General features: G+C 40.2%; 2 protein-coding genes across 5 annotated transcripts in view; both read right to left on the bottom strand.

Moving 5' to 3' along the window:
* Nucleotides 1-298: 298 nt before the first annotated feature.
* RTCB (RNA 2',3'-cyclic phosphate and 5'-OH ligase) lies at nucleotides 299-21,358 on the bottom strand. The gene is made up of 12 exons (XM_060165121.1): nucleotides 21,176-21,358; nucleotides 18,388-18,466; nucleotides 17,159-17,226; nucleotides 15,944-16,043; nucleotides 13,722-13,878; nucleotides 11,767-11,923; nucleotides 10,382-10,541; nucleotides 8,926-9,101; nucleotides 8,234-8,422; nucleotides 7,437-7,547; nucleotides 5,917-6,036; nucleotides 299-2,310 (listed from the first exon to the last, which is right to left on the bottom strand). Exons 1-12 carry the CDS (start codon nucleotides 21,266-21,268, stop codon nucleotides 2,203-2,205), a joined length of 1,518 nt encoding a protein of 505 aa, XP_060021104.1. The 5' UTR covers nucleotides 21,269-21,358; the 3' UTR covers nucleotides 299-2,202.
* A 1,335-nt stretch (nucleotides 21,359-22,693) lies between these two features.
* BPIFC (BPI fold containing family C) overlaps nucleotides 22,694-24,701 on the bottom strand; it is a 54,303-nt gene continuing 52,295 nt past the window's right edge. For 3 of the 4 annotated variants that reach the window (XM_060166830.1, XM_060166832.1, XM_060166831.1), the window contains 2 exons: nucleotides 24,160-24,236; nucleotides 22,694-23,293 (listed from right to left, as the gene is read on the bottom strand). In XM_060166830.1, coding sequence (XP_060022813.1) covers nucleotides 23,129-23,293; nucleotides 24,160-24,236 — 242 coding nt within the window. In that variant the 3' untranslated portion in view covers nucleotides 22,694-23,128. The remainder of the gene's footprint in view (nucleotides 23,294-24,159; nucleotides 24,237-24,701) is intronic. The other variant, XM_060166834.1, reaches the window with a different exon arrangement.

Here is a 24,701-nt window from a genome sequence, read left to right as displayed (position 1 = left end):
TGAATGTTCATATTTTGTTTATATCTCATGAACTGGTTTTCCCAACCATATGCTGATGACAGGAATGATACAGCCCATCATCAATGTGTGAACGGCACTGCTTTTGAAAATATTAATGATAAACCTACTGACTTTAGAGGACTGAAAAAGGGACAAATATGTGCATAGTAATAAGACTCATTTTCATGCCTGAGAAAACCAGACAGTGCCTTATCAAAGGGCTTTCCCAGCTGCGTCCATGCGCCCAGGCATGGGGTTCTTTTACTCAGGGCAGTAAAAAACAGTCCGTTACATCAGCTTCATTTGAACATTCACTTTTAAGTGGCTTTTTGCCTCCAATGGGAAAATAACATCTTTAGAACAAGGAAAACAATGTTTGTAGTTTTCTTTTTGAACTCAAAATATTAACCATTACTTTCCAAGGTCATTAATAGGGTCAAGTTTGGTAGAAATGCTACATATAAGAAAAGCTTATAATACAGAAATGCCATGGCACAAACCATCCTTCTCTATTTCTCCTCCTCACCTGCTCCCCTCTTCCCTTCCCAAAGAGTGACTTTCAAAGCATCCAATAAAACGCAACATATGTATTTAAGACAATCTGCAGCATTGCTTGCACTGACATCAGTTAGTTTTGGGAGAGGACTTTGCTATGAATCTGTTTCAAACAACATCATTGGGAAAGCGCAGTTAGAGGAAGTCCACTCAGACACTCAGTGTTGCCTCATCTCTAGAGAATCTAGCACTTGCCAGAAGCCTGTTTCTCATCTTTAAATGCCCTCCAGCGTTCACAGGTAACCTACATCCTTAAGTCATCTGTGCACAACAGTTGCTGGTCCAATCTGGAGGCATAACTAATGCATAATTATCGCATTACGATTACTAACTTACTGATAACTTTCAAACTCTACCATCAAAACCATTAAAGTTACCGAGTGCTCAGAGTCAAGACATGCTATTTCGTATCATACATTTTTCAGAGGAAGTCTGCTTTTCTCTAGTCTTCCAAACAGCATTTAGAAGACACTCCAATGGGGGGTTTTATTATATATTGAGAGATAAGTGTTAGAAAAGAATATCTTTTAGGGTGCATCTCTGAAAGCAACCAGGGAGAAAATCAGAAAACAGAAGCACTGTCCAAAGTGAACCAAGAAAAAATACTAATTATCCTAAGCCATAAAACATTAAGCACAAAATATAAACAACGTATTACAACTTTATTAGATTCTTCTATTTTACTGGCTATTTAGACTCAACTATGGCCTTAGTAACCTATAACGTTAACATCTTTGGGTGTCACAGTATATATAATACCTAATCTGATTAGGTGGCACAAGGACTAGCCAACCTGTCAACACAGAGTAACCATTAACATCATAGCTGCGGCCTTTTGATGCTTTTATAATAACTCAATCATAAATGTAAAGATATCTGTATTATCTGAGGGTTCTCTGCTGCTGCTGTGCAAGTTATTATTCAAGAAAATTCTGCCAGACTAGGCCTAATTAAAGATACCAGCTGATGCCATTTTTACACGGAAGTCAGAAGTCTGCCTTATAGTTAGAATGACAAAGGTAGCAAGTCTATGATGAATTACTTTCTCTTTTGGGTCCCTATCCCTACGCCTCCACACATAACCCCTCCATAACGTGTCTCATTATCCATCTAACATCTTGCTATGACCCTTTTATATGCTCCAAGTAAGAATGGTATTTAGGGTTTTGCTCAGTGCAGGGGAAGGGGGTATATGAGTGGTTAAATGGATAAACTGACAAACAGAGGGCAAAAAGAAACATTCCCAAACCTTCCTATTTAATACAATGTTCTTCATGACACCTCTCAGGCTGGAAACAAAGGTTGGTGTAAAGAACTTCATTCTGATGATTAAAGACTTGTATGACTGAGTAAGGCAGTTTCTTGACTTACCCCCACCCCCTAACAGACCTTCCTAAAAACCTGTGGGATAATCAGGGAGGAAGCATATACATCCCTTTCCAAATGGAGGCATTGTGACTCCTCCCAGAAGGAAAGTTTACAACATTGGTTCCTGAATCAGGAGCCTCCCCACCAGCCATTCTGGAACGGGCAGCTACACCTGCACACCCTGGAACCTGTCAGGTCTCGAGTCTGATGTCTGAAGAGCATTTCAGTCCACGTCCACTTCAGTAGGGTCAGTGGTGTCCAGTGGCTGCCGTCAGGGTTCTATCCTTTGATAACAGCAATCGGTGTCAGTTTAATGGCCTTCTTGCTGATTCCGGCATCATGGCAGGTGTTCACCACATCAGTCACATTCTTATAAGACTCAGGTGCCTGCAGGGGAGGAAAAGTCTACTTAAAATGGAATCTTTAAAAGCATTAATGTTCATTTGTAATTTAAAAAATGCACATTCAAACAGTACTGAGTTGCTTTTGTTTTTTCTTTTTTTGCCTATCAAATAGGCAAAGGTTTAAAAAAAGATTAAGCTCAGTGTTGGTAAGGGAGTAGTATAATAACACTCTCATCTTGTTTTATATTTTTTCTGTATTTCTCTAAATTTCCCCAAAGAATATATATCACTTGTATAAGTAGGAAAAGCAGTAAATGTAATTGAATAAAGCATATACACTAATACCCAACTGGAAGGAAATGTACCAAATCATCCTGTTAGTGGTAACTGTCTTTGGATGGTGGAGTTATTAGCAGTTTTGATTTTCTTTTATTAGATATTTCTACAGTTGTCAAAATTCCTGGAATGACCATGTATAACCTTCACAATAAGGAAAGATTATTACATTCATATATATAACTAACACTATATATATGCATGCATACATGGGCATACATACATACACATACAATTTATTTCTGTGAGTTTCTAGTAAGACCTCCCCCCTTCCTTCTGTCTTGCCACCATTAGAACAAATCTCACCACACACACCCTTTATCTCCATTCATGTCAACACAGCAAGCTTAGGTCTCTCAGACTGATTCCCGTGGGGGCTCTGTACACACCCCTTTCTAGCCCATCTCCTATTCCCTTCCAGTTTCTGCAACATTTCCACTGTGGCCTCTGAACTCCTTCCATTGAGTCAAAGGCAAAGAACTTCTTCCTTTCTTTTTTAAACATCCCCTTCATTTTCTTGTTCTTGCTGAAACATGGACCTCTGCTGACGATATTACTTCTGCTTCCAGCTTTCTGAAGTGGTAGCTGTTTTCTCTCCCAAACTGGGTCATGCCATTAGGTTGAGAGGTGGGACAGGTGTCCTTGCTCTTCATGGTTCCTTTCAGACCATTCTCCCTCCTTTCTCCCAGTTTTGAATGTTGCAGTCACCATTTATACCACCCACTACTCCTGTTGCTGCAATCATCTGCTAGAGTCTGATCCCCATTGTTACTTAAAGTTTTGTAGCTCCTGGGTCACCCTCATCCTCTCCTGCTGTAATTCAGAACGATTTCAATATCCAGGAAGAGGATTCTTTCAGTAACTTGGCTTCCTAGTTTCTTGATTCCCTCTCCTTCAATGTTTACCTCTGCCATTCTCTCCCAGAGTCATCCCCAAGAACTCGTCATAACCAATGATTACAACTCCTCCACAGTCTCAGCTCCCAGCACCCCAGACAGCCTAGGTTTCCACCTCCAACAATCCTTTAACCCCACGAGACCCACAATCCCTTTGCAACACCCTTCAACAACCTTGCTTCTCCTTTGCTTGCAACCCTGGTTAAAGGAAACTCAGCATCTATTTCATGCCAGCACCTATACAGTTGGATATAGCTGAAAAACAGCCAACCACTGAATTTAAGCTCAAGTGGGCCCTTGACGCTGTCCTGGCAATCACCCAAAATTTCACTAGGCCAATCACTTTCTTAGATGATGATTTTATACCTTCTCCTGCATCCTCACTCTCAGTTGCTGGCCCTACTTCCTATTACACTGAAAAAACAGAAACAACCAGAAAAGAATCTCCATAAACTCTCTTGCCATATCTTCCCTGACTACCAGCATCTGTACCTTCTCTCCTTTTATTAAGGATGAATTACCTAAGCTCCTAGCAAAGACCAACCCCACCAGATCCCATCTCCTTTCATCTACTCAAGGACACTTCTCTAGTAATTCCCCACTCTTTCCTGCATCTTCAATTTCTCTTCTAGATTCTTCTCAACAGCATGCAAACACATCAGTTAGATCATGTTATTCTTCTGCTCAAAATTCTCCCAAGTCTTCCCCTCATCTCACTCAGAGGAAGAGCAAAAATCCATTTGTAAAGGAAAAAACAAGGACCCACACGATCTGGTGACCCTACCTCTCTAACCTCCTCTCCCTCTTGCTCGCTCCAGTCACGCTGGCCTCCACACTGTTTCCTGAACCTCCAAGTGTGATCTGGCCTCAGAGTTTCTGCACTTGCCATCCTCCCTGCCTGGAAAGCTTACCCCTAGATACCCACATAGCCTGTTCCCTTACCCCTCTCAGGTCTTCACTCAAATACCACCTCACTACACCCTATCTAAAACTGCACCCACTCCCAGTCTCTCCCTATCCCCCTTCCCATTTTTACTTTGTAGCACTTACCATCATTCTACACACTATACATTTTACTATTTGGTAAGTTTCACAGGAAAGGATTTATGTTTGTTTTGTTCACTGCAATATCCCTAGCACCTAGAACAGTTCCTAACTATAGCAGATGTTTAATAAGTATTAGCTGGATGAGTGAAAAAAATCATATGTAAAACGTGCAAATAAAAAGTATACCAAATGTTAATAGTGGTTATCTCTGATTGGTGGAATTCTAGATGTTTTCTTCTTGGTATTTTCTAAAACCTCTTAATTAAAATCAGGTGAAAAATTAAGTTGTTAAAAAATAAAGCTTTGGGGCTTCCCTGGTGGCGCAGTGGTTGAGAGTCCGCCTGCCGATGCAGGGGACGCGGGTTCATGTCCCGGTCCGGGAAGAACCCACATGCCGCAGAGCGGCTGGGCCCGTGAGCCAAGGTCGCTGAGCCTGCGCGTCCGGAGCCTGTGCTCCACAATGGGAGAGGCCACAGCAGTGAGAGGCCTGTGTACCACACACACAAAAAAAAACCCAAAAAAACCAAAAAATAAAGCTTTGTCATACTCTTTAACGCAGTAATTCTGCTTTTGAGATTTCACTCTAATTATTAAAACATCTGGAGGAAAGATTCAGGCATGAAGACACACAGTACAACTTAATATAGAGTAGCAAAGATGTGGAAACTACTTGATTATCCACTATGGGCAGAAACTTACGGTACTTAGCTAGTAGAATATTTCTCAGTCGTTAAAAATGACGTAAACAATATTATAATAATGTGTTAAATTTTAAAAAGGACTATAAAATGTTTGTAAACTATGATTATAACCAGTTTAAAAAAAGCATTTAGGGAAAAAATGGCAATAAGCATCTTAAAAAAAGGAGGTAATAGTTATGTCATGGCACAGAATTTCTGATGACAATTTTTCTTTTCTCTTAAACTTTTAAAAGGAAGTTATGTTGCTTCTAATTTAAATATGTACATATGTGTACATATACATACATGTAATTTAAACAAAATCTTTGCTCCCTTATGAATCAAAAAAATCCATCTTCTCAAACATTTCCCCCCCTACCTTTTCAAATTTGCTTTCAAATTTAACTGTTAAGTATACAGTTGTGCAAAAGAAAGGTTAAGATGAGTCAGCTCAAACTAAATTTAAAGCTTGTAATATGTAGACAAAGACTATACATGAATGGTAAAAATCATTCTTATGGACCCAGCTCATAATTAACCTCCAAACAAAAGAGAAGACAATGATAGACTGTAACTGAGGTTACTTTTAAAAAAAACATTTCTATTAGCAATACTAAAAATTGCTGTCTCCGGGTACTGGCATAAATTATAAACAGTTTTATGCTGAATACTTATCAAAATTTCACTTACCTCCTCCATAACCAGCTTGGGTGAGGCAACACGGATTGCAATTCCCATGTCTGCCAATTTGTCTAGGACGTCCTGGAAATCTAAATTACGCCTTGACTTTGCTCGGGACAGTGCACGGCCCTAGATTGGGAAAGGAATGAACTTCATTTATAAATTCTGAGCTCCAATTTATGTTCAATCCCAGCAATTATTTAAACCCTTAGGATCATATGCCTTTTCCCTGACTTCTTTTTAAACTAAAAGAAGAAATAAGAGAGTCTTTTTCTATTTAATCAACACTGTAATGTGCTTTTTGTTTTAAGACTCATCCTTTTGGAAGACAAATTTACATCTACAAAGCATTTAGCATTTAAAGACTTAGTTTTGTGTATCTAATCACTACTAATTATCAATTACATATAAATATGTTAATTTTAAATTGTAATCAGTATGTCCATCATCACAAAAACTTTGTGCTCTTTGTGGTTTAAAACAGTTTCTCCACCTTAGCACTTACTGACATCTTGGATGAGGTAACTGTTGTGGGGACTGTCCCATACGTTATAAGATGTTTAGCGGCATCCTTGCCCTCTACCCACTAGATGCCAATAGCACAATTCCCCTCCCCCACTGCGACAACAGAAAATGCCCTGAGACACCGCTAATGTGTGTGGGGAGATGGTTTTGATCACTGGGTTAAAGTTAGGAGTTGGGAGGCAACTGAAAATGAGAAAGGATCAGAGGAAAATAAGTAGGGTTAATATATATGTGAGGCTCTGTCCTACTGAGAAGGTATCATAGACAGTTTCTATTTTCCACTCCATCACCAGCTAAGAACTTTGATGGCTTAGAAGAGCAGCTGGAAAACTGGTTTGTGGGCCAAATCTGGCCTATTACCTGTTTTTGTAAATACAGTTTTATTAGTACACAGCAATACCTATTTGTTTATATATTGTCTATGGCTGCTTTTCTACTAAAATGGCACAATAGAATAGCTGCTACAGAGATCTTATGGCCCCCAAAGCCTAAAATATTTACTGTCTGGTGCTTTATAGAAAGTTTACCAACCCCTGGCTTAGAAGAGGCAATATATTGAAATAGGTGTGCAGTCTACACATGCGTCCTGATTTGCAAAATGGGGCATATCCTCCAAATCTTGAGTGGACCCACCCAGTAAGGAACAAATTATGCTAATGGCTAGGTCTGTGAATCATTGAGATACATTTTGATGTAAATTTGCATCAGGTAAAGTTTTATCAGTTACGGTAGTGCGATAATTTCTCGATCTGGATTTTGTGGACTCACAGAGTTGAGGAACAGTCCCTGGCCGTACAATGACCCCACTAAGGTCGAGATACTTGGTGACCTCAGTTAGTTCACTAGACAGTATATATTACGGGGAAAAATTCAGGTAGAAGACAAGACAAACCCAAACCTCAACTTTGTTAATGCTCAACCAAGTACATTTACCTGTCAAAATGCAAAACAATGACTACACTGAAGAGAACATTTCTAAGTAATTTTCTGTTTTCATAACTCACCGCTCCATGACAAGTTGTTCCAAAGGTCTCGGTCATGCCCTGCTCAGTGCCAGTGAGAACATAGCTACAGGTTCCCATGGTGCCGCCAATGAGCACAGGTTGTCCAGTGAGCTGAGGAAGCACACAAATCAAACATGTTAAAATTTAGAAAAGCAGGAGCTTCCTATGTCTGAGATTTAAATTTCCTCTTGCATTGGAGGACTGTGGAGAAACCAGGGCCTTTAAATGCACTGTGCTCACAACTATATTAAGATATTATTCTGATTCTTTGATAGTTGAGAGGGAAGGGAAGAGGATGGGAGGAAAAATGTGAGGACCAGGAAGGCAGCAGAAGACAGCCTGAAGGTAAGAGCAAAGCAAAACTCAAATTTGTAGTGAAGTGTTTTAGGAAGAACCATCCCGAGCAAGGCATCTGCCCTCTCAGGCTTGTTTCCTCATCTGTGAAATGGTAGGTTAAGGGTCTTTCTAACTCTATCACAGCCAGACACCAAAAGGATAAGAGGAATGAAACAGACTGAGTTTAATCTTAATCCTGTCTTCTAATCATTCAAAGGCCTTAAAAAGATAATCTTAGTGCATCTTAATGGAGTAGAATATTCTCCATGCAGCACTACAGCACACTGCAAGCACAGATGCGGGGGGAGTCATGCTTCAGAGAAGACTGGAAATCACTGTTCTCATGGATGACAGACTGTTTTCTTTTCACAATTGCTGCTTTCCTGTTTAAATTCTTACATATTTAGAACTGTCTAAATCATGCCCCCACTGCTTAAAACCACAAATGGCTCAGTACGTACTTGGTAATCAACCGCAATGAGGGGATGGTGAGGAGGGAAAGCTCGGGTGGATCCCTTCCTGTGTACTAACAGAGTCCGTTCCTTTCCATCCACCACATGCTGTTCTACTTTGGCAATATTGTGAGAAACATCATAGATCACATGTAGGTCCAAGTCATCAGGGGTTGTGTTGAAGACCTTGGCAAAAGCCTAAGAGAAAAAAAGCTTACGTTAAAAGTGGCAGAACCAGCTCTTCAGAACTTATCTTATTGATTCTGGAAGGTCTGTTGGAAGGGAGTGAAGGATTTAAGAGTTCAAAAATAGCAGAATTATTAACCTTCATGTAAAGGACAAAAACTATCTTTAGACCACAGAGCAAACTCCACTCCATAAACTCCAACTAGTCTTGACCAAACCCATCAGAGGTGCTTCTTCTTCAGCCTTCTGAATCTCAGTGAACGGCACTTCTACCCTCTCCGCTGCTCAAGGCAAATTCTAGGAATAATTCTGGCTTCTCTTCTCCCCTCTCCTGATACCCTGCTGAGTTAGCTTAAGGACACACCGAAAGCTTGGACACTTTGCCAATATTTTGAATATCTATTACATACATTTCCAAAACCAAATTCTACAAGCTTAGATTTGAATACACTATGTTTTAAATTACTTAACTTCATCATGTATAACTGGGAACAGACAAGCAACCTCAACTGTACCTGACGGGTTAAGAAGGTCATGGAAGAGCGGTTGACCCAGGCATAGTTCCCGGCCGCTGCCATTCCCTTCAGGTAGTCCTGACCCTCTGCGGAAGCGATTCGAGCACAAGCCAACTGACGGTCATTGACTATAATCTTGTCTCTCTTCATGGCTTTTTCCATAGCTACCAGCGCATCTGAAAGGAGAGAGCACAACAAGTCCAAACCAGCCAGCTTTCCCTTTATAATTCAGATTTATTGCAGAAAGGTGGGCTAGATTCAAAACCATTCTACAAATAAACAAGTAAAATACCATTTTCCCTTTAAAGTGTTTCTGAGCTCATCTATTTATTGGTCAAGATATATCTACTGAGAATCTTCTGTCAGAGCTATGTGACACAATATATGCAGGCTCCAAAGAGAACACCTGCCCTCGAAGACTTGCAAGGGGAATGCAAGGTGGTCTGAGTTACTTACTCCCTTCCTGGCATGTGCATGAATGAGAAGTAATAAAATACGTTTTATTGCCATCATGGTTTTAAAAAATAATTTTTAGTGACTTAACTTAAAAGAACTGGAGATAAGTTGCTAGACCTTCTGCATGCAAATCAAATCCATGATAAAGTGTAAAGCAGAACTCAGTAGCAAGTTCAGAAATACTAGTCAATGCTCCATATATTTGCTAGACAAAATATTCTAACAGGCCAGGCTGGCACAAATTGTTAGATTCCCATAGAATTAAATGTACATACAAGGATGAACCATAATTGCAATTTAGAGTTTACAGTAATTCCCACGTGTCTATATAACTTTTCCTATATTCATAAATCCTTTCACTCATCATACAAACGGTCCAAAGTGACCTTTCTACTATTTCCCTGCCTCCTGCTTTTGTTCACACTGTCTTTCGGTCATGAATGTTCTGCGTGTGTGATTGTTCAAATTGCACATGTTATGCGTCCATGAAGTCATCTCTAAAATCTTTTCCCTAAACACTTTTGTCTCTTCCATAGTATTTTATCAATTACTACACCTTCTGTCTTTACTTTTTCTTCTTAATGAACATGACATCTCTCTCATGAGACAATTTGAGGGCAGAGCCCTTGCTATTTCATCTCTGAATCCACTATAACACTTAATCTTGCCGTACAGGTAGGTGTCTAAGACATATTCCCGCATATATCATAAACTCTACAATTTGAAGTCTTTACTGCTCTCCTTGGTCAGACAGTAATAGTAACCTGTAAGAGTAAATATGGTAACTGGAGCCTTTGACAACACCATATGAAATAATTATTATTCCCATTTTTTTCAGACAAGTAAGTTAAGGCCCAGTGCAGTTAATTTCTGCTAGTTAGGAAAACCAGGGTAAAAACCTGCACAGTACAGTTCCAGCACTTTCTCCCTTTAGTCTCTATATGGTTCCCCACAAAATGTACATTTTAGCACCAAGCCAAAAATTAGGTCCAGAAAATACCTGTGGCTACTTGGTGGCCCAAGCCTCTGCTTCCACTGTGGATCATCACACACACCTGTCCCTTATGGTCGATGCCCATTTTCCTAGCAGCATACTCATTGAAAATCTCATCCACAACCTGGATTTCTGCATAGTGGTTGCCTGCTCCCAGAGTCCCCAACTGCAAATGTGAGAATGTCTGATAAAATAGCTGCTATTCAGGTTTGAAAAAATCCATTTGCAAAGCAAATAGGTAAAAAAAACCCAATAAAAATAAAAAGATAACCACACATATAGCGTTAACAAAAAAACTTCTAAGCTTAGAAACGCTTCGTTCACTTAAAGTAATATCCCACACAACTAAAATAATGTAGACCAGTTCCTGCGTTTATTATATCATTATTTGCTTGAGGCACAGCACATTAAAAGCATCATAAATGAAAACTCAAACCACCAATGGCTCACAGGACAATTTAAACATCACGGAGAGAAGGGTCAAATTTTGGGGTGAACTCTGGTGAATGTTGACTCTTACACAAAGTCCAAGTTCAAATGATTTTTGAAATATCTGTGAGTTCACTGACACCTACCACTATCCATCACTGGAAGAATATATCCCATAACTGGAGCTAACAGATGCTTTACGGACCCAAAGAATGGCAGTGTTGGAACAGTCTTAAGAGACTGCCTAGTTTTAACTATCTCAATTTTTGGATGAGAAAATGAGACCCAGACAGGCAAAAGAGACTTGCCCAAGGTCACAGTGAATTAGTGGCAAAGCCATCACAATTTGCTGTAAATTTCAAACATCGGGTATATTTTTATCTCATGGACACCATGAACCGACAAGGTATCTGCTGTCATCTTGGATGCTAGAAAACTTTCAGCCAAATCTGTAGATTGTCCAAGTTTGTACATACGCAATTTTGGTATACCTTTTTTTTTCTTTGCGGTACGCGGGCCTCTCACTGTTGTGGCCTCTCCCGTTGCAGAGCACAGGCTCCGGACGCGCAGGCTCAGTGGCCATGGCTCACGGGCCCAGCCGCTCCGCGGCATGTGGGATCTTCCCGGACCGGGGCACGAACCCGTGTCCCCTGCATTGGCAGGTGGACTCTCAACCACTGCGCCACCAGGGAAGCCCTGGTATACATTTTAAGCCTTATAATCATATCCCATTTTCCTCCCATCCACTTCTAATTCATGATATCTTGTTTTATTTTACGAACATCTACAAGCTCCTGATAGCTTTTTAAAAGATTAACAATGAAGCATAAACAAGTTTGTGTTCCTTTTGATGTGAAAAAAGCTGGGGTATATTTACTACATGGAAGACAGACTTTTTTCTTCCTCCCAACAAAAACAAAATATGAAAAAAATGAACATTTCCCCTGCAAAGTGAGCGCTACCTGGGGAAGGCCTCTCTTTTTGGCCCTGGCAGAGACCTTACTGGGGTCGGCTTGCAGCATCCTTCCGTACTCCTCGCAGTGCTCCTTGTCTTCAGCCCAGGCATAGCCTTCCCTTAGGGACCAGTCCACACCCATCTCCAAGGCCTCCTCCAAGTCTCTGAGTGAGTAACAAGGTGCAGGTCATTTCACAGCCAAGGCAGATCAAAATCTAAAGATGACCACATCTCAAAGGGCAAAAGAAAGAACTATATTGACTATGCCTGTGTATCAGGCATCGTGCTAGATGTAGTTCATGCTCTCAGCAACTCTAGTTTTTTGAGGAAAAGCGGTTACATAAATAATTGAATATTAAAATTATAAACGCCAATGTTCTTGACATTTACTCAGCCCCTCATACTTTTCAAATCTTATTTATCTCTCTGATCCTTAATTCTATGAGGCAGTGATTAAGCAGCCACAGAAAATTTATAACCATAATCAAATATCATTATCTGCCACCAACTTTACTATAGCTACACTAACTTTTCATAGTAACTTATGAAAAATTACAACAAACAAAGCTATCTCAATGTCCTCAGGCAACACAGGTTAAATTTTTTTTTTTTTTTTTTGCGGTACGCGGGCCTCTCACCGTTGTGGAGCACAGGCTCCGGATGCGCAGGCTCAGTGGCCATGGCTCACGGGCCCAGCTGCTCCGTGGCATGTGGGATCTTCCTGGACCAGGGCATGAACCCGTGTCCCCTGCATCAGCAGGCGGACTCTCAACCACTGCGCCACGAGGGAAGCCCAACACAGGTTAAATTTTAAGGTCTATTCCCACCTTCACAGAAGTACTACGTCGCTTTACTGCACCTGCACTTTGAAGCTGAGGTGCACAACGTTAAACCCTTAGAAGGAAAAAGCTCTGATCTTCACCTAAGGTCTAGCCCTCTTACAAAATACCATCCGGAGAGATTACAATGATCAATGGGCCCTCCCCACAACAGCCCATTTCAAACATTACTTATTAGGACAAAATTCCTACCTAAAATATTTGTAAAGATGCTTGGAATTTATTTAGATGTTCCAGGTATGCTTTTCAAAGTGGGACTGCATTCAGGGACCACATAAAGTCACAGAATAAGCATCTTCCAAATGTATCAATTTTACTCCAAGTTTTTTTGTTTTGTTTTTTGGTAAAGGGGAGTTGTATAACAGGTAATAGCTAAAGACATTTTAACATTAATGTCTGTACATATATTTGAATAGAATGCAAAATTCACATGAACTTTTAGATAAAACAGAAGATATTAATGATACATACTTATTAAGCACACCCTTCTGCAAAGTGTAAGGTGCACAGCTTTATACGAGCTATGACAGTACATCAACGGCCATGTAAAAGGCCACTGTGCTGTAGCTTTACATTGAATTTTCTACTTTGGAAATACATAACATCTTAGGTGAAGAACACACTCAGTGCTATCATCCAAAAAGGAAGGTTGTCAATACAGGTTCACTGACAAAGGACAGTGGGGTTCAGAATACAGCTTCTGAAGCCAAAAGATCCTTGGTTTGAATCCTGACTTTACTTACTAGCTTATTTACTATTATCTCTTTAAACTTCAGTTTCCTTTCTTGTGAACTAAGAATAATATTAGGGTTATTATCTACACAAAATGATATACACCTACACTACAGCACAGTGCTCTGCATACAGGAAGTGCTTAGTAATCATCAGCGGATATTATTCTATTATGAATTCTACCATATGTCAAAGGCTGTCATGATGAACATGAATTGACTAATGTCTCTAATGAACATTACAGACCTCATGCTTAAAAAAACAATTCGTTACCACTTCTTCAACAGTGACTGAACAATCCCCATCTCCTAAGTGTCCTACAGTGGAAATGAACGTGAGGGTCGTGTGATTATTATCTCTCACTCCCTTTACTGGCAGCTTTCATTCTTACTTGGCATTCATTGGGATGACGCCTTTCGACCCCACCCCAACAGGAATGTGGTCGAACATAGCTTGGGCAAGTTGCTCCTTCACAGGCTGGACATCACTTTCGTCTAAATTGGTTCTTAGCAAGCGGACACCACAGTTGATGTCAAATCCGACGCCACCTACAAAATAGAGAAAAGTTAGTCAAATATTAGCAAAACCAGGTAGTTAGGCTTTGTTACCTGTGGTTTCCCACTATTAATAAAGGGTTTAAAAGACAGCCACTCTTTTAAAAATAGCTATGTTTTAAAGGAGCCAACAAAGTGGTTCTCTGTGGGTAAAGTCTGAGGACAACAAAATTTAAAGTAAATACATACTAAAGGTACTTTGTGGGTCAAGGAGGCAGTAATGAACAACAAGTAACATCTAGACTAGAGATTAAAATTTGAATTACATGCTTCTCTTTTTTTCTTGATCACTCTTGTCAGGGGTTTATGAATTCTATTAGTCTTTTCAAAGAACCAACTTTTGGCTTTGTTGGTCCTTACCACTGTATATTGTTTCATTAATCTTGCTCAATTATTTCCACCTATCTACATTTTCTGGGTTTAATTAGTTGTTCTTTTTCTAACTTTTTGAGATGGATGCTTAGATCATTGACACTGCAGCCTTTCTTCTTTTCTAATTTGTGCACTGAAGGCTATATATTTCTATCCAAGTATGGCATTAACAGTAACCCACAATTTTTAGACAGGTATTTTTTAAATTAACATCAGTTAAAATTATTCTGTAGTTTCCATTACGATTTTTTGTTTTTGACCCATGGGTTATTTAAATGCATTGCTTAACTCATAAACATAGTTTTTTTCCCCCAGGTTTTTATTGTTATTAGTGATTTCTAACTTAATTCTGCTGTGGTAGGATAGTATCCTCTATATCAGTGGTTCTTAGGTGTGACCCAAGAATTCTTTCAGGCCTTTAGGATTAATTGTATAACAATACAATTCTCTCTACTGTACAGTGAAGTTTTCCAAAGGCTACATGACATGTGATAACATGCTTGCTCTGAGGGGTAATGAGACATGTCCTTGTGTATTACTGTTTCTAAACTTTCTCAGTTTTAATTTCCAGTAAGGTAAACATTGATAAAAGCCTTTGAGATCAACCCTCAATAATTTTAAGAACGTAAAGGGGTCTTGGGCCCAAAGTTTGAGAACTGCTGATGTATGATTTCAATGCTTTGAAACTTGAGACATGCTTTACGGCTCAGTATATGGTCAATTTTGGTAAACATTCTGTGTGCACTTGAAAAGAATGTGTACTCTACAGTTCTTGGATGTACTGTAATGTGGATGCATGCACAACCACACATGTATATGAGAGATCAAGGTGTCAAGTTTGTAACAGGATTGTTCAAATCACGTGTCCTTACTGATTCAAATCTGCCATTTCCTCAAGAGAAAAATAGTGCTAAATGTTGGGCTCACGTATCTGCACTTTTCCTCTGGATCTTAGCCTCACAAATTCTTACTGCCTCTGTAGATTTTTATGGTTTCAACAGATGCATTTTTGGCTCTGTTTTAAAAATTTCACGCAGCTTTTCTCGTTGTTCTCGGCAAAGGATTGCCTGAAATGACCTTGTCCACTGCTGCTGGAGGCAGAACTCTCAAGACACAATTCAACCTTTCATCTTTTTTTCAGCCTCTGAACGCAAGGATATTACTTCCAGCATGAAACATTTTCAGTGAAAGCACACCACAGCAGAAAAGAAGTATACAACTACAAGTGACTAATAATGATGCTAATGAGAGTAAACACTTATCAATTACTTCCTATGTGTCCAGCATTGTTCTAAGTATTTTAACAAAGCTTAATGAATTTAATCCTCACAATAATGCTATGCAGTAAATAACATTATTAACTACAATTTGCCTAAGAGATAACTGGGACACAAAGAAGATGTATAATTTGCCAGGGAAGTGTTTCAGTTTCTTTTGTAGCCCATGTCTGAATAGTGCCTGGCACACAGTAGGAGCCCAAATAACTTTAAATAAATATATGCTTTACTTGATATTTTAATAGCCTCTGAGTGTCCACAATTAATTCTCTCAGTAAATGGGGAAAAGAAATGATAGAATATGATGAGGCTGACATTCACACACAAAATGCAGCCGTGCTCTATTTTAGAAAGGCTACGATTCTGAGAGAAGCTACACACCTGACAGCAGACATGCACAGTGACCTTACCTGGGGATACCACTGCTTCAGGGTCATTCATATCAAAAGCTGCCATATTCCCAATAGCAAACCCATAACCTGAATGGACATCAGGAAGCCCAATGGATCGCTGAAAGAGAATTAGAAAATAAAATACAGTTTTCTCACTGGCACTCTGGCTGCCTGATAGACCTGACACTAACTCTCAAACAGGCTGGGGGGCTGAAGCCTTCCCTAAATCAAGATTCTGTTTTCATGAAATCTTCTCTATTGGTGGAAATTAGGTGTAAAAAATTCCTAATCATAAAGCCAAATATAGCAGGAAAAACTTTTTTACAAAGTCTGACATTAACTAAGAAAATTGAAAAGAGAAAAACCTTAGTACCACATGATATAGGAGGACCACATACTAACTTTAACGCATTATTACATTTTAAAGATGACTGACAGATTGTGGTCACGTCAGGCTGACAGGAGGAAAATACCTGATTTACACAGGTCCTTAGTGTTTAAGCAATCAGAGACAAATGTAATCCATTTGATGGTATGAAAACTGTACAATTTCTACATCTGGGGCCTAGAAAAGGATACTGACCCAGGAAGAATGGAGGTCAAAACATGGTAGGAATACATGCAGACACCTGGACACTTACGAGTTCCTTAAATGCACAAGCCATGTCTTTTCACTTCTCCTCCCAAGTGCCCAGCAGAGAAACCGGCATAAAGACCTCAAAAAATGTCTGTTGAATGGATTTAACATCTACCTCTAATGGTGGAATCTGAATGTAGACTCAGGTGAGGGCCCCACTTGTACCATCCAGTTCTATCCCCACCATCGCCACCACCCTCCTTTTCCAATCATACCCACAACAGCTATATTGCCCTTTGTCCCTCCCCTCAGTCCTAACCCTTACAATTCTTGCCAGTCTTTCTCCAATCAATCTCTTAAATGAGGCCACCGTGAAACTTTCACTGGTGGCAAACTGATATAAGAATAATGTGTACAACAAGAAAACAAAATCTACTTCAAAGGTTCTCAAACTTATAGATTCTGGCTAAAGGCAACCAGAAACTGAGATGTTACCCAGACTCAGTTATTTCTTTAAATTCCATGGTTATTTCTAGATGTTTGAAGGTCACTGTCTAAATGACACCACTATCAGTTAGGCATGGCCATTCATCCATTCAACAAACTTTCAGACTAAAAAAAAATATGAGTGATTAAAACTGTGAACATAGACTCACATGAACAATCCCAGGCAGGGCGGCCACATTGCCAATTTGTTTCATGGCTGGCAGGAAGCCACCAACACCTGAAAACAAAATTTCAATATTAGAAAAGAGGACATATTTGATTTTTAGTTGAAGTGTATTCATACTTTTCTAGCTTGCGTTAATGAAGGGGTAGTGGTTAGGACTGCTAAAACAACAAAGCATAAAAGGGTGTTTGAGATGAAGTGGAAAAGAAGGCAGCACATGCACAGGAAGGTAGTGAGGGCAACCAGAATAATTACAAACATGCTGTCAGTATTCTGTGCATACCACGGAGGATTGCTTGCAAATACTGTACAGGGAGATGTGAAACATAATCATTATAACTTATGTTGTCAGTATAAAAAAAGCGTTCTTTTAACTGTTCATAATATATATCAAAAAAAAGTAGTGGTTGTATTCTAAGTGACAAAGAAGGGCAATTTGGAAGAGTTGGGAAAACACTGGATGGAGAGCCAGGGGATCTGGAGTTCTAATCTCAGCTCTGTCACTGGCTGTGTGTCATTTCAGACAAGTCAGCACACCCTGGTGGGGGGCAGGATGAGACTTATTTATTTTAGGTTTGTTGACTAAAAAAATAAAAGGGTTAAAACTAGATTTCTATTCTACCATTACCACTAGAACATTGTATTACAGTTTTATACATTTATCTCTAAACCTCCCTGTAGTCTTGCAAGATATGTGTTATAAACTCTCTTTTACAGATGAGAAAACTGAAGTTCAATGAGGCTAATCAGTGCACTGACTTTGTAATCAGACACTCCTGGATCTGAATTCTGATTCTGTCACTGAGAGACTGCGCAACCTTGGACAAATTAAAATGACTTAACTTCACTCAGCCTTGACTTAAACATCTGTAAAATGGAGATATCCTCTTAGAGTTACTTTAAGAATTACATGAGATAACCTATGTAAAGTGCCTGGCACATAGTAAGTGCACAATAAATGGTAGCTATTGTTATTACTGTCCGAGGTTAGGTGCAAAACCAATCAGGTCCATCCAGCTCCAAGTGCTTTCTACAAGGCCAGGTGGCTAACAATGTGATCACGAATAAGTAATGGGTTCTCGCCTCATTTGAAGTCTTGATCATTCCTTGACAACACTTTTGTATTTTTAAATTATAATTCTTTGAGTTACCATTTTTCAGGTCACAAGGTAGACACTACTTGTACCGCCACATGTCAAACTCTAATTTACTTACCACCACCTCGACAGGCATTCCTTAATTCTTCAAACATTAATTTTTCCAGAGCATCATTCACATAGAAAACTCCTTCAACCTGGTACCAAAGAAAAGGAAGAATTATGTCTGAGCACATGGACCTGATGTATATAAGTACAGGATAGAATACAAACACTGTAGACAATATTTATTTTGCTTTACTCTTTATAAAACACTTTCACGCTACCTTAAACAAGCAGAAAACTTCTTACAAGATGTTCCCATCTTTATATCTTAAAAGTGTATTTTACAATGTTCACAAATCATTTTGTTTATTCTCCTACTCTCATAGGCCATATTTAAAAGTTCAACAGGTAAAATATTTTGTGTGTGTGTGTGTGTGCTAAAGAAACGTCTTCCAACAATGCTCTAAGGCCAAAGGTCTCAGTATTCTTGTGCTTCTAAAATATCAGTAGGTTTTGAAAAAAATAAATGAATCAAAAACTCAGATCTAAACATAAAAATGCAGTCATCTGACCTAAGTGTACTTTATCTAGGTCTAAGACAACAGCACACTACACTTTACTGTGTCCTATTCTGATTTACAAATCTGTACTTAGGTAAACAGTGAGTAAAAAAATTTTAACAAGTAGCTATATAGCTGTGTGCTTAGTTTTACCATCTATGTAATTTTAAGGGGATAAAAAAGCTTGACAATAGAGGCACACAAAGGGCAATGGAAGACATGATTATGTAACACCAAAGGACAGAACATTTTAATCAGAGATCAAATATTATGAAGGATCTGCCAAGCATTGAAGAACCAAAGATTTAACAATCATCTGGACAAGGAAATTTATTTATCAGAAAGATGACTTCTGCATCTTACCACTGCATGAATAACAATACCAGTTATGGAAAATGTCTCAATTTTCCAAAGGGCCACATTTATTAATTCACCAAACATTTGCTGAGGACTCATTATGTGTCAGGCACTGTACTGCGCAGTAGGGGAGATACAGAGAATATGCAAGATCGTGATGTTGTGGAACTTCTAGTCTAGCATGAAGCTCAGACTAGAAAACGTAGAGTGCAATGAGGCAAGTGCTGTAATAGAAGCACAGAGTACTACAGAAGAATCTGATGAAGAAGGGGCTCAACAGTCTAGGGAGGCGGTAGCCGGGGTGGGGGTGCGCTTCACAGTTTGTTAATTTTTTGTGAACACTGAGCTGGCTCTTTAAAGACAAGAGACATTACTGGAGCAGCAGCAACACATTTAGGAGCTGAATGGAAAGATGACATAAAGATGGGAGAGAAGTATTTTTAAGGAACAAAGAGGAATTTTTAGTGCAGCACACGGTTCTTACAGGAGGAATGGAGATTAAGCAAGAGAGATAGGGAATTGTAAGTGTGAAGTTCACTACTCTCATGAGACTGGGAATACAACACAAGCCTACCATAAAGGTCAGTAACTTTTTAAGAGCAATATATCAAGATTTCAACTCTCCCTTCCCAAGGGAGGGGTGGTAGTAAAGTGTTGTTCAAATAGTTAAACTGGAACTGCCTAGCAAAAATCAGACTTGTCCCCAAGCTGAATTAGCAGGAGTGTGTGCATCAAAAGTTAAGCCAGAATTGCTGACGGAACATAACAGTGTGTGTTACAATCCTCTTAGGATGGTCATATGCTTTTTATTTTCTACTCCATGCAGGGAACTGGATTCCATAAAAAGAAACTAGTCAAAGGAAAAAACAGAGCAAAAGGGAGGTTTGCGACTATGGGCTTTTTCTCCGCTCAGCGTCTAGCTAAGTGCTTTGCTCATAGGGGGTGCTCAATAAGTTTTAATATTGAGTAAAAGGGTGGAGCGGCTATCGGGAACTTTTACCAAGACGCAGGATCACAAACCTTCAATACACTTGCAGGGCACCTAAAGGGATTTCAAAAGCCGTCTAACAACATATGCACCAAAACCTCACAAATGCCGCCTTCTTCACTTTAATGGAAGACCATAAGCACAAATGACAAGGAAGCCCAAGAGATACAGAGACCTGGCTTTCAAACTCTCTGGTATCGGGCTCCCAAGTCTCCATCGGGAAGACGTCATCCTGTCAGAGGAAAAATAAGTGAACTGGACATCACGTCTTAGCTGAGCTTCTACTGGGTGAGTAAAGGAAGCCGTGTAACCGACTCACGCTCAAAGCCCTACTAAAAAGTGCACATTAAAAAGAAAAAACCTGCCCTGTGAACTTTCTAGGTTGCCACGAGAAGCAAGATCGTTGTATTAAAACCCCGCGCATGTCAATTAAAAAAAACAACAACAAACCCAACACGGAGCAGTGAATGCTAGAAACTTGGTTCAGCGAACACAAGTCAGTAAACGTTATGTAAATGACTGGTATGACTCAGAGAAGCGGAGTTCAGTCCCAGCAACTGCACCCTGGACTGGCTGTGCCACCTAGTAAAAGCCCACTAATGTCTCTAAGGCTCAGGGACGTAACACATCTCACGGTGCGTTCATGAGACTTCTGTGTGAAGACGCTTTGCAAAGGCCAATTTCGTATTTACTGGGATTCCCTGGACGCACTTCGCTTTGCTCGTCCTCGCGGTTCGGGGACCGCTCCATCCGTGAGGTGGGGCCGCCCTAGGCTGGGCAGCCCCGGAGGCGGGAGGAGTGGGTGGGGTGGGATGGGAACTTTGCTGTGGGCGGGGGCCTCTCCGGCGCGCGAGGGGTCGGGAGGGCTCGAAGGAGACCGGGCCGGGTGGGTAAAGACGCGCCGCGGGCCCCCAGCCGGGAAGGCCCCGACACCGGGTCCTGCTCCCCCGCCTCACCTGCATGTTGGGCACGAAGCCCTTCTTGATTCTCCAGCAGCTTTTATTGACCTTTTCCAAGAACTGCAGTTCATCGTTGTAACTGCGGCTCATGGCGGCGACAAGAGTGGCGAAAACTCCCGGCTTCGCTTTGAAGAGCCGCTGCCGCGTTGTCCCGCTGACCGAAACACCAACTTCCGGAACTCAACGCGCAGGCGCGGCCAGCTCCGCGGCAGGATGGGCGACGGCTAGCGCCGAGGCTCAAAACTCGTAGCACCAATCGCTTTTTTTTTTTTTTTTTTTTTTTAAGTTAGACTGTCCTCTAGTGTTTACTTTTTGGATGTTAACTAGTCATTTTCTTCTAGGCTAAAGCTAGGCTAAATGCAGTGCAGTAGTTTTTAGTATGATCTAGTTATCCTTCGTTTTGGAAGTGTTCTCCAGCACTGAGAAACACACTGAATCGGGATCAGGTCCAGTTGTTCTGAAGAATCCATCTGCTTGGAGTTTACATCCCTAGTAGTGAGGGGGAAGAGATGTCTGCAGCCGAGAAAGAGAAACGTGTTTAAATAAATACCACAACGGAAATTTTGTAATGTTTCAGAACGAATTTGTGAACACATTAAATAACTTTTCTTTCAGAAAAGGGCATTCCAAAGAATGAAACGTGACAGCTTATCATTTATTCCAACAACACTGACAGGGGCTTCTATTACGGGGGTATCTATTGCTATTTTATGAGCAATACGAAGATGGGTAAATGGCAGTCCCTATGGATAGCCAGAGCTTCCCAGTCCAGCCTTCTGTGATGACTAAGTACTCTGTGATCGTGCTTTTATCCAGTGTCGCTTCTTCACAGTAATAAGTGAGCTTTAAGTGCCTTCGGTTTCTAATCCTACCTCATGTAAAGAACAGCGACTTTGAAATCAGAAAGGCTTTGATTGAATTTTTACCTCTGCTGTTTACTGGCTTTGTGTGATTCATCTCTTTTAACCTTTGTTTCCTTATCTATAAAATGGGATCATAATTCTTCACAGAGTGGCTGTGAGGATTAAATGAAATGACACTTGGTAAGCCCTCCAGTAAACAGCTCTCTTCCATTCCCCCACTGGATTGTCAGCACCACAAATGCAAAGTGTGGTTTCTATTCATTCCCTACATTATCCATACGGGTTCCCCTTTCCTCCTCTTCTGCCCCAATTTCGCCCCATTGATTGGTTGCTTTAACTTAACCTACTGTGATTTATCTAGGTTTAGTACTCTTCACTGCCATTTCATTTAATTTGAAAGGGAAAACAGCCTAAAACTTAAACAAGTGATACAACTTCTAGAGTTTCCTGTGTTCACTCTGTTTCTCTCTGGAAACATCTAAAGAGACAACATATTCCCTTTTTAAATCAAGGACTTAAAATTCTTGAAATTCTTGAATTCTGTACAAGCTCAGTTTGTGTTAATGATAAGGACACTAAATTTTCTTCTTACCAGCCTTATTTTATTAAAAAAAAATCTGGGGCAAGAAAATTTGCAAATAAAAAGGCAAAATTGACATTGATAGCAAACAATTTTAATTAAATACAGGGGACAGTAACAGTAAATATAAAACATAAAATCCAATATGCAGGGAGGGGGGAACCCTAGAGAGCTGAAGGGGCTGAAGGGATCTCCGCTGATAACAACTGAGGCAAATCTGTATTTGAGAGTTTCTCATGCACCTCCTTAGAAGTACATGCCTCACTCTTGGCCCCAGAATCTCACAGACACAGGAACATACAACATGCACTCAAACATGAACACACATTCAAACATATACCCCTCCACACACATGGGAACACACACATCCTGACTGAGCCCTTTCACCCAGTTTGCCTCCCTCTACATCCATGAGGGCTTGAAAAAGAAAACTTCCAGCAATTCACAATGGCTTTACAATTCCTGTGTGTACCATCTTCCCGCTCTGGCTTTACAGGAGCTGTGGGATTAAGGGCGATTTACTTTCTGGAGTGGACTCCAAACAGGCAACCAAGGGGCTGGCTTCCCCCTCCACCGTCCACTTATCAGGTTCAGAGCTTCCCAACCATGGAAACTTGACTGCTGCTTTAAGGACGTTTTATACTTCAGGTCAGTGGAAATCAAAAGGAAACCCTAAAAAGGATGCAACAATGAAGATGATATCAAACTTGGGGCACCTGGAGCCATAGGATGTCTGAGTTTGCCTGAGGGGTTGGGGAGATGTGGTTTCTTTACCAGGTCCTACTGTGCAATACCCTTCCTAACCCCTGTCCCCCTTGTGAGTGCCTCAGACATAGGAACAGGCCATTTTGGATTCTTGTCACCTTATGTGACTTAAGCAGTTATAGAAAGGGACATGGGGAGGGAAGAGGGAGTGCAGGGTAGTATATAGGATTGGAGAACTCTGTCAGAATCTTCTGTTCACCTCCCCAAACCAAAAAGCCCCAGAAAGGAAGAAACAAGGTATTCTGAAGTTTGTTAATAATGATTAACCAGGAAACAGCTCACAACAGATCCCTGAACCCAGAGGAGGGTCTTTGGTTCAGGCAGAAGTTTACTGACTGAGAGAATCAGAAGAGTCAGTCTAGTCTCAGATATGCCCTTTTCCAGGACACAAGCCACTTCACCTCTCTGGATCTTACTTTCCTCATCTATAAAATGGGATTAATAATCCCAGCCTTACAAGTTGTCTTGTGAAACAAATGAAATACAGTGCACTAGTGCATCTTCTTGTAGTGTGGTGTGAATAAACTTGGCTTCAAAGGGAAATCAGACTTGGTCTGATGGGGTTTTTTTCCACTTTGATCTGATTTTTAAACTCAAGTTTAAGTGCTTTTCATTGTTAATTATGGGCTTTAAGAGCTAAACATCTTATTTATGAAATTCCTCGGGCTGGGAAAAAACAAAGCAAAACAAAACAAAACAAAAAGTAAGCAAAATAGGAAGAGGTATATTTTACTATGAAAAGAAATGGGGCAATTAACATTGACAATTCTTACCTCAAGAACTTCAATATCTGAATTGACGAGTGAGATTTTGTGTGTATTGGGCAGAGGAAATCCTTGCTGCAATTTTGCTAAAATATAGAACAAGATGTAAAATAATTGGGCATGGGCATGGAAGATTTAGTAAACCTTTTAGTAAGAGACTAACAAGAAACTTTTTGATAATTTATCTTTCCATTCTTCCTGGTTCTGTGTCTTCATTCTCTCTGATATGTCCCTAGCATTTCCCTGAAAGAATGGTTAATTAATCTGTGCTTAATAAAAATGCACCTGCAACTATGGGCATTTGGATGGCAGAAAAATGCTGGCAACTTGTCCAATTTGTATTTTGAAAATACCTTAACTAGTGGGTCCTGAGAATATTTTGATCTCCAGTACAAAGCATATTTTAACCAAGCCAAACTCAAGATCCTACAGTTTGTGAACAATTGCACTGTAGGGAGAAGGCCTAGGATTGTCATTCATTAAAACTGTGTCTGTCCAGATAGTGGTTTTTGCATAAGAACCACAGAGACACCTTCTAAGGATCATCATCT

This window comes from Lagenorhynchus albirostris, chromosome 11 (genome assembly GCF_949774975.1).
Source record: "Lagenorhynchus albirostris chromosome 11, mLagAlb1.1, whole genome shotgun sequence".
NCBI lineage: Eukaryota > Metazoa > Chordata > Mammalia > Artiodactyla > Delphinidae > Lagenorhynchus > Lagenorhynchus albirostris.
Note: the sequence above shows the minus strand (reverse complement) of the source record. Positions and strands in the feature narration are given on the sequence as shown.

What these genes read in the sequence shown, in the direction of transcription:
- RTCB (XM_060165121.1), bottom strand. Translation starts at nt 21,268, where the DNA reads ATGAGCCGCAGTTACAACGATGAACTGCAGTTCTTGGAAAAGGTCAAT. An exon ending in GCTTCGTGCCCAACATGCAG is followed by an intron (nt 18,467 to 21,175) that starts GTGAGGCGGGGG and finishes CTTTGGTACCAG; the next exon opens with GTTGAAGGAGTTTTCTATGT. An exon ending in TCATTGCGGTTGATTACCAA is followed by an intron (nt 7,548 to 8,233) that starts GTACGTACTGAG and finishes GTGCTTCCTCAG; the next exon opens with CTCACTGGACAACCTGTGCT.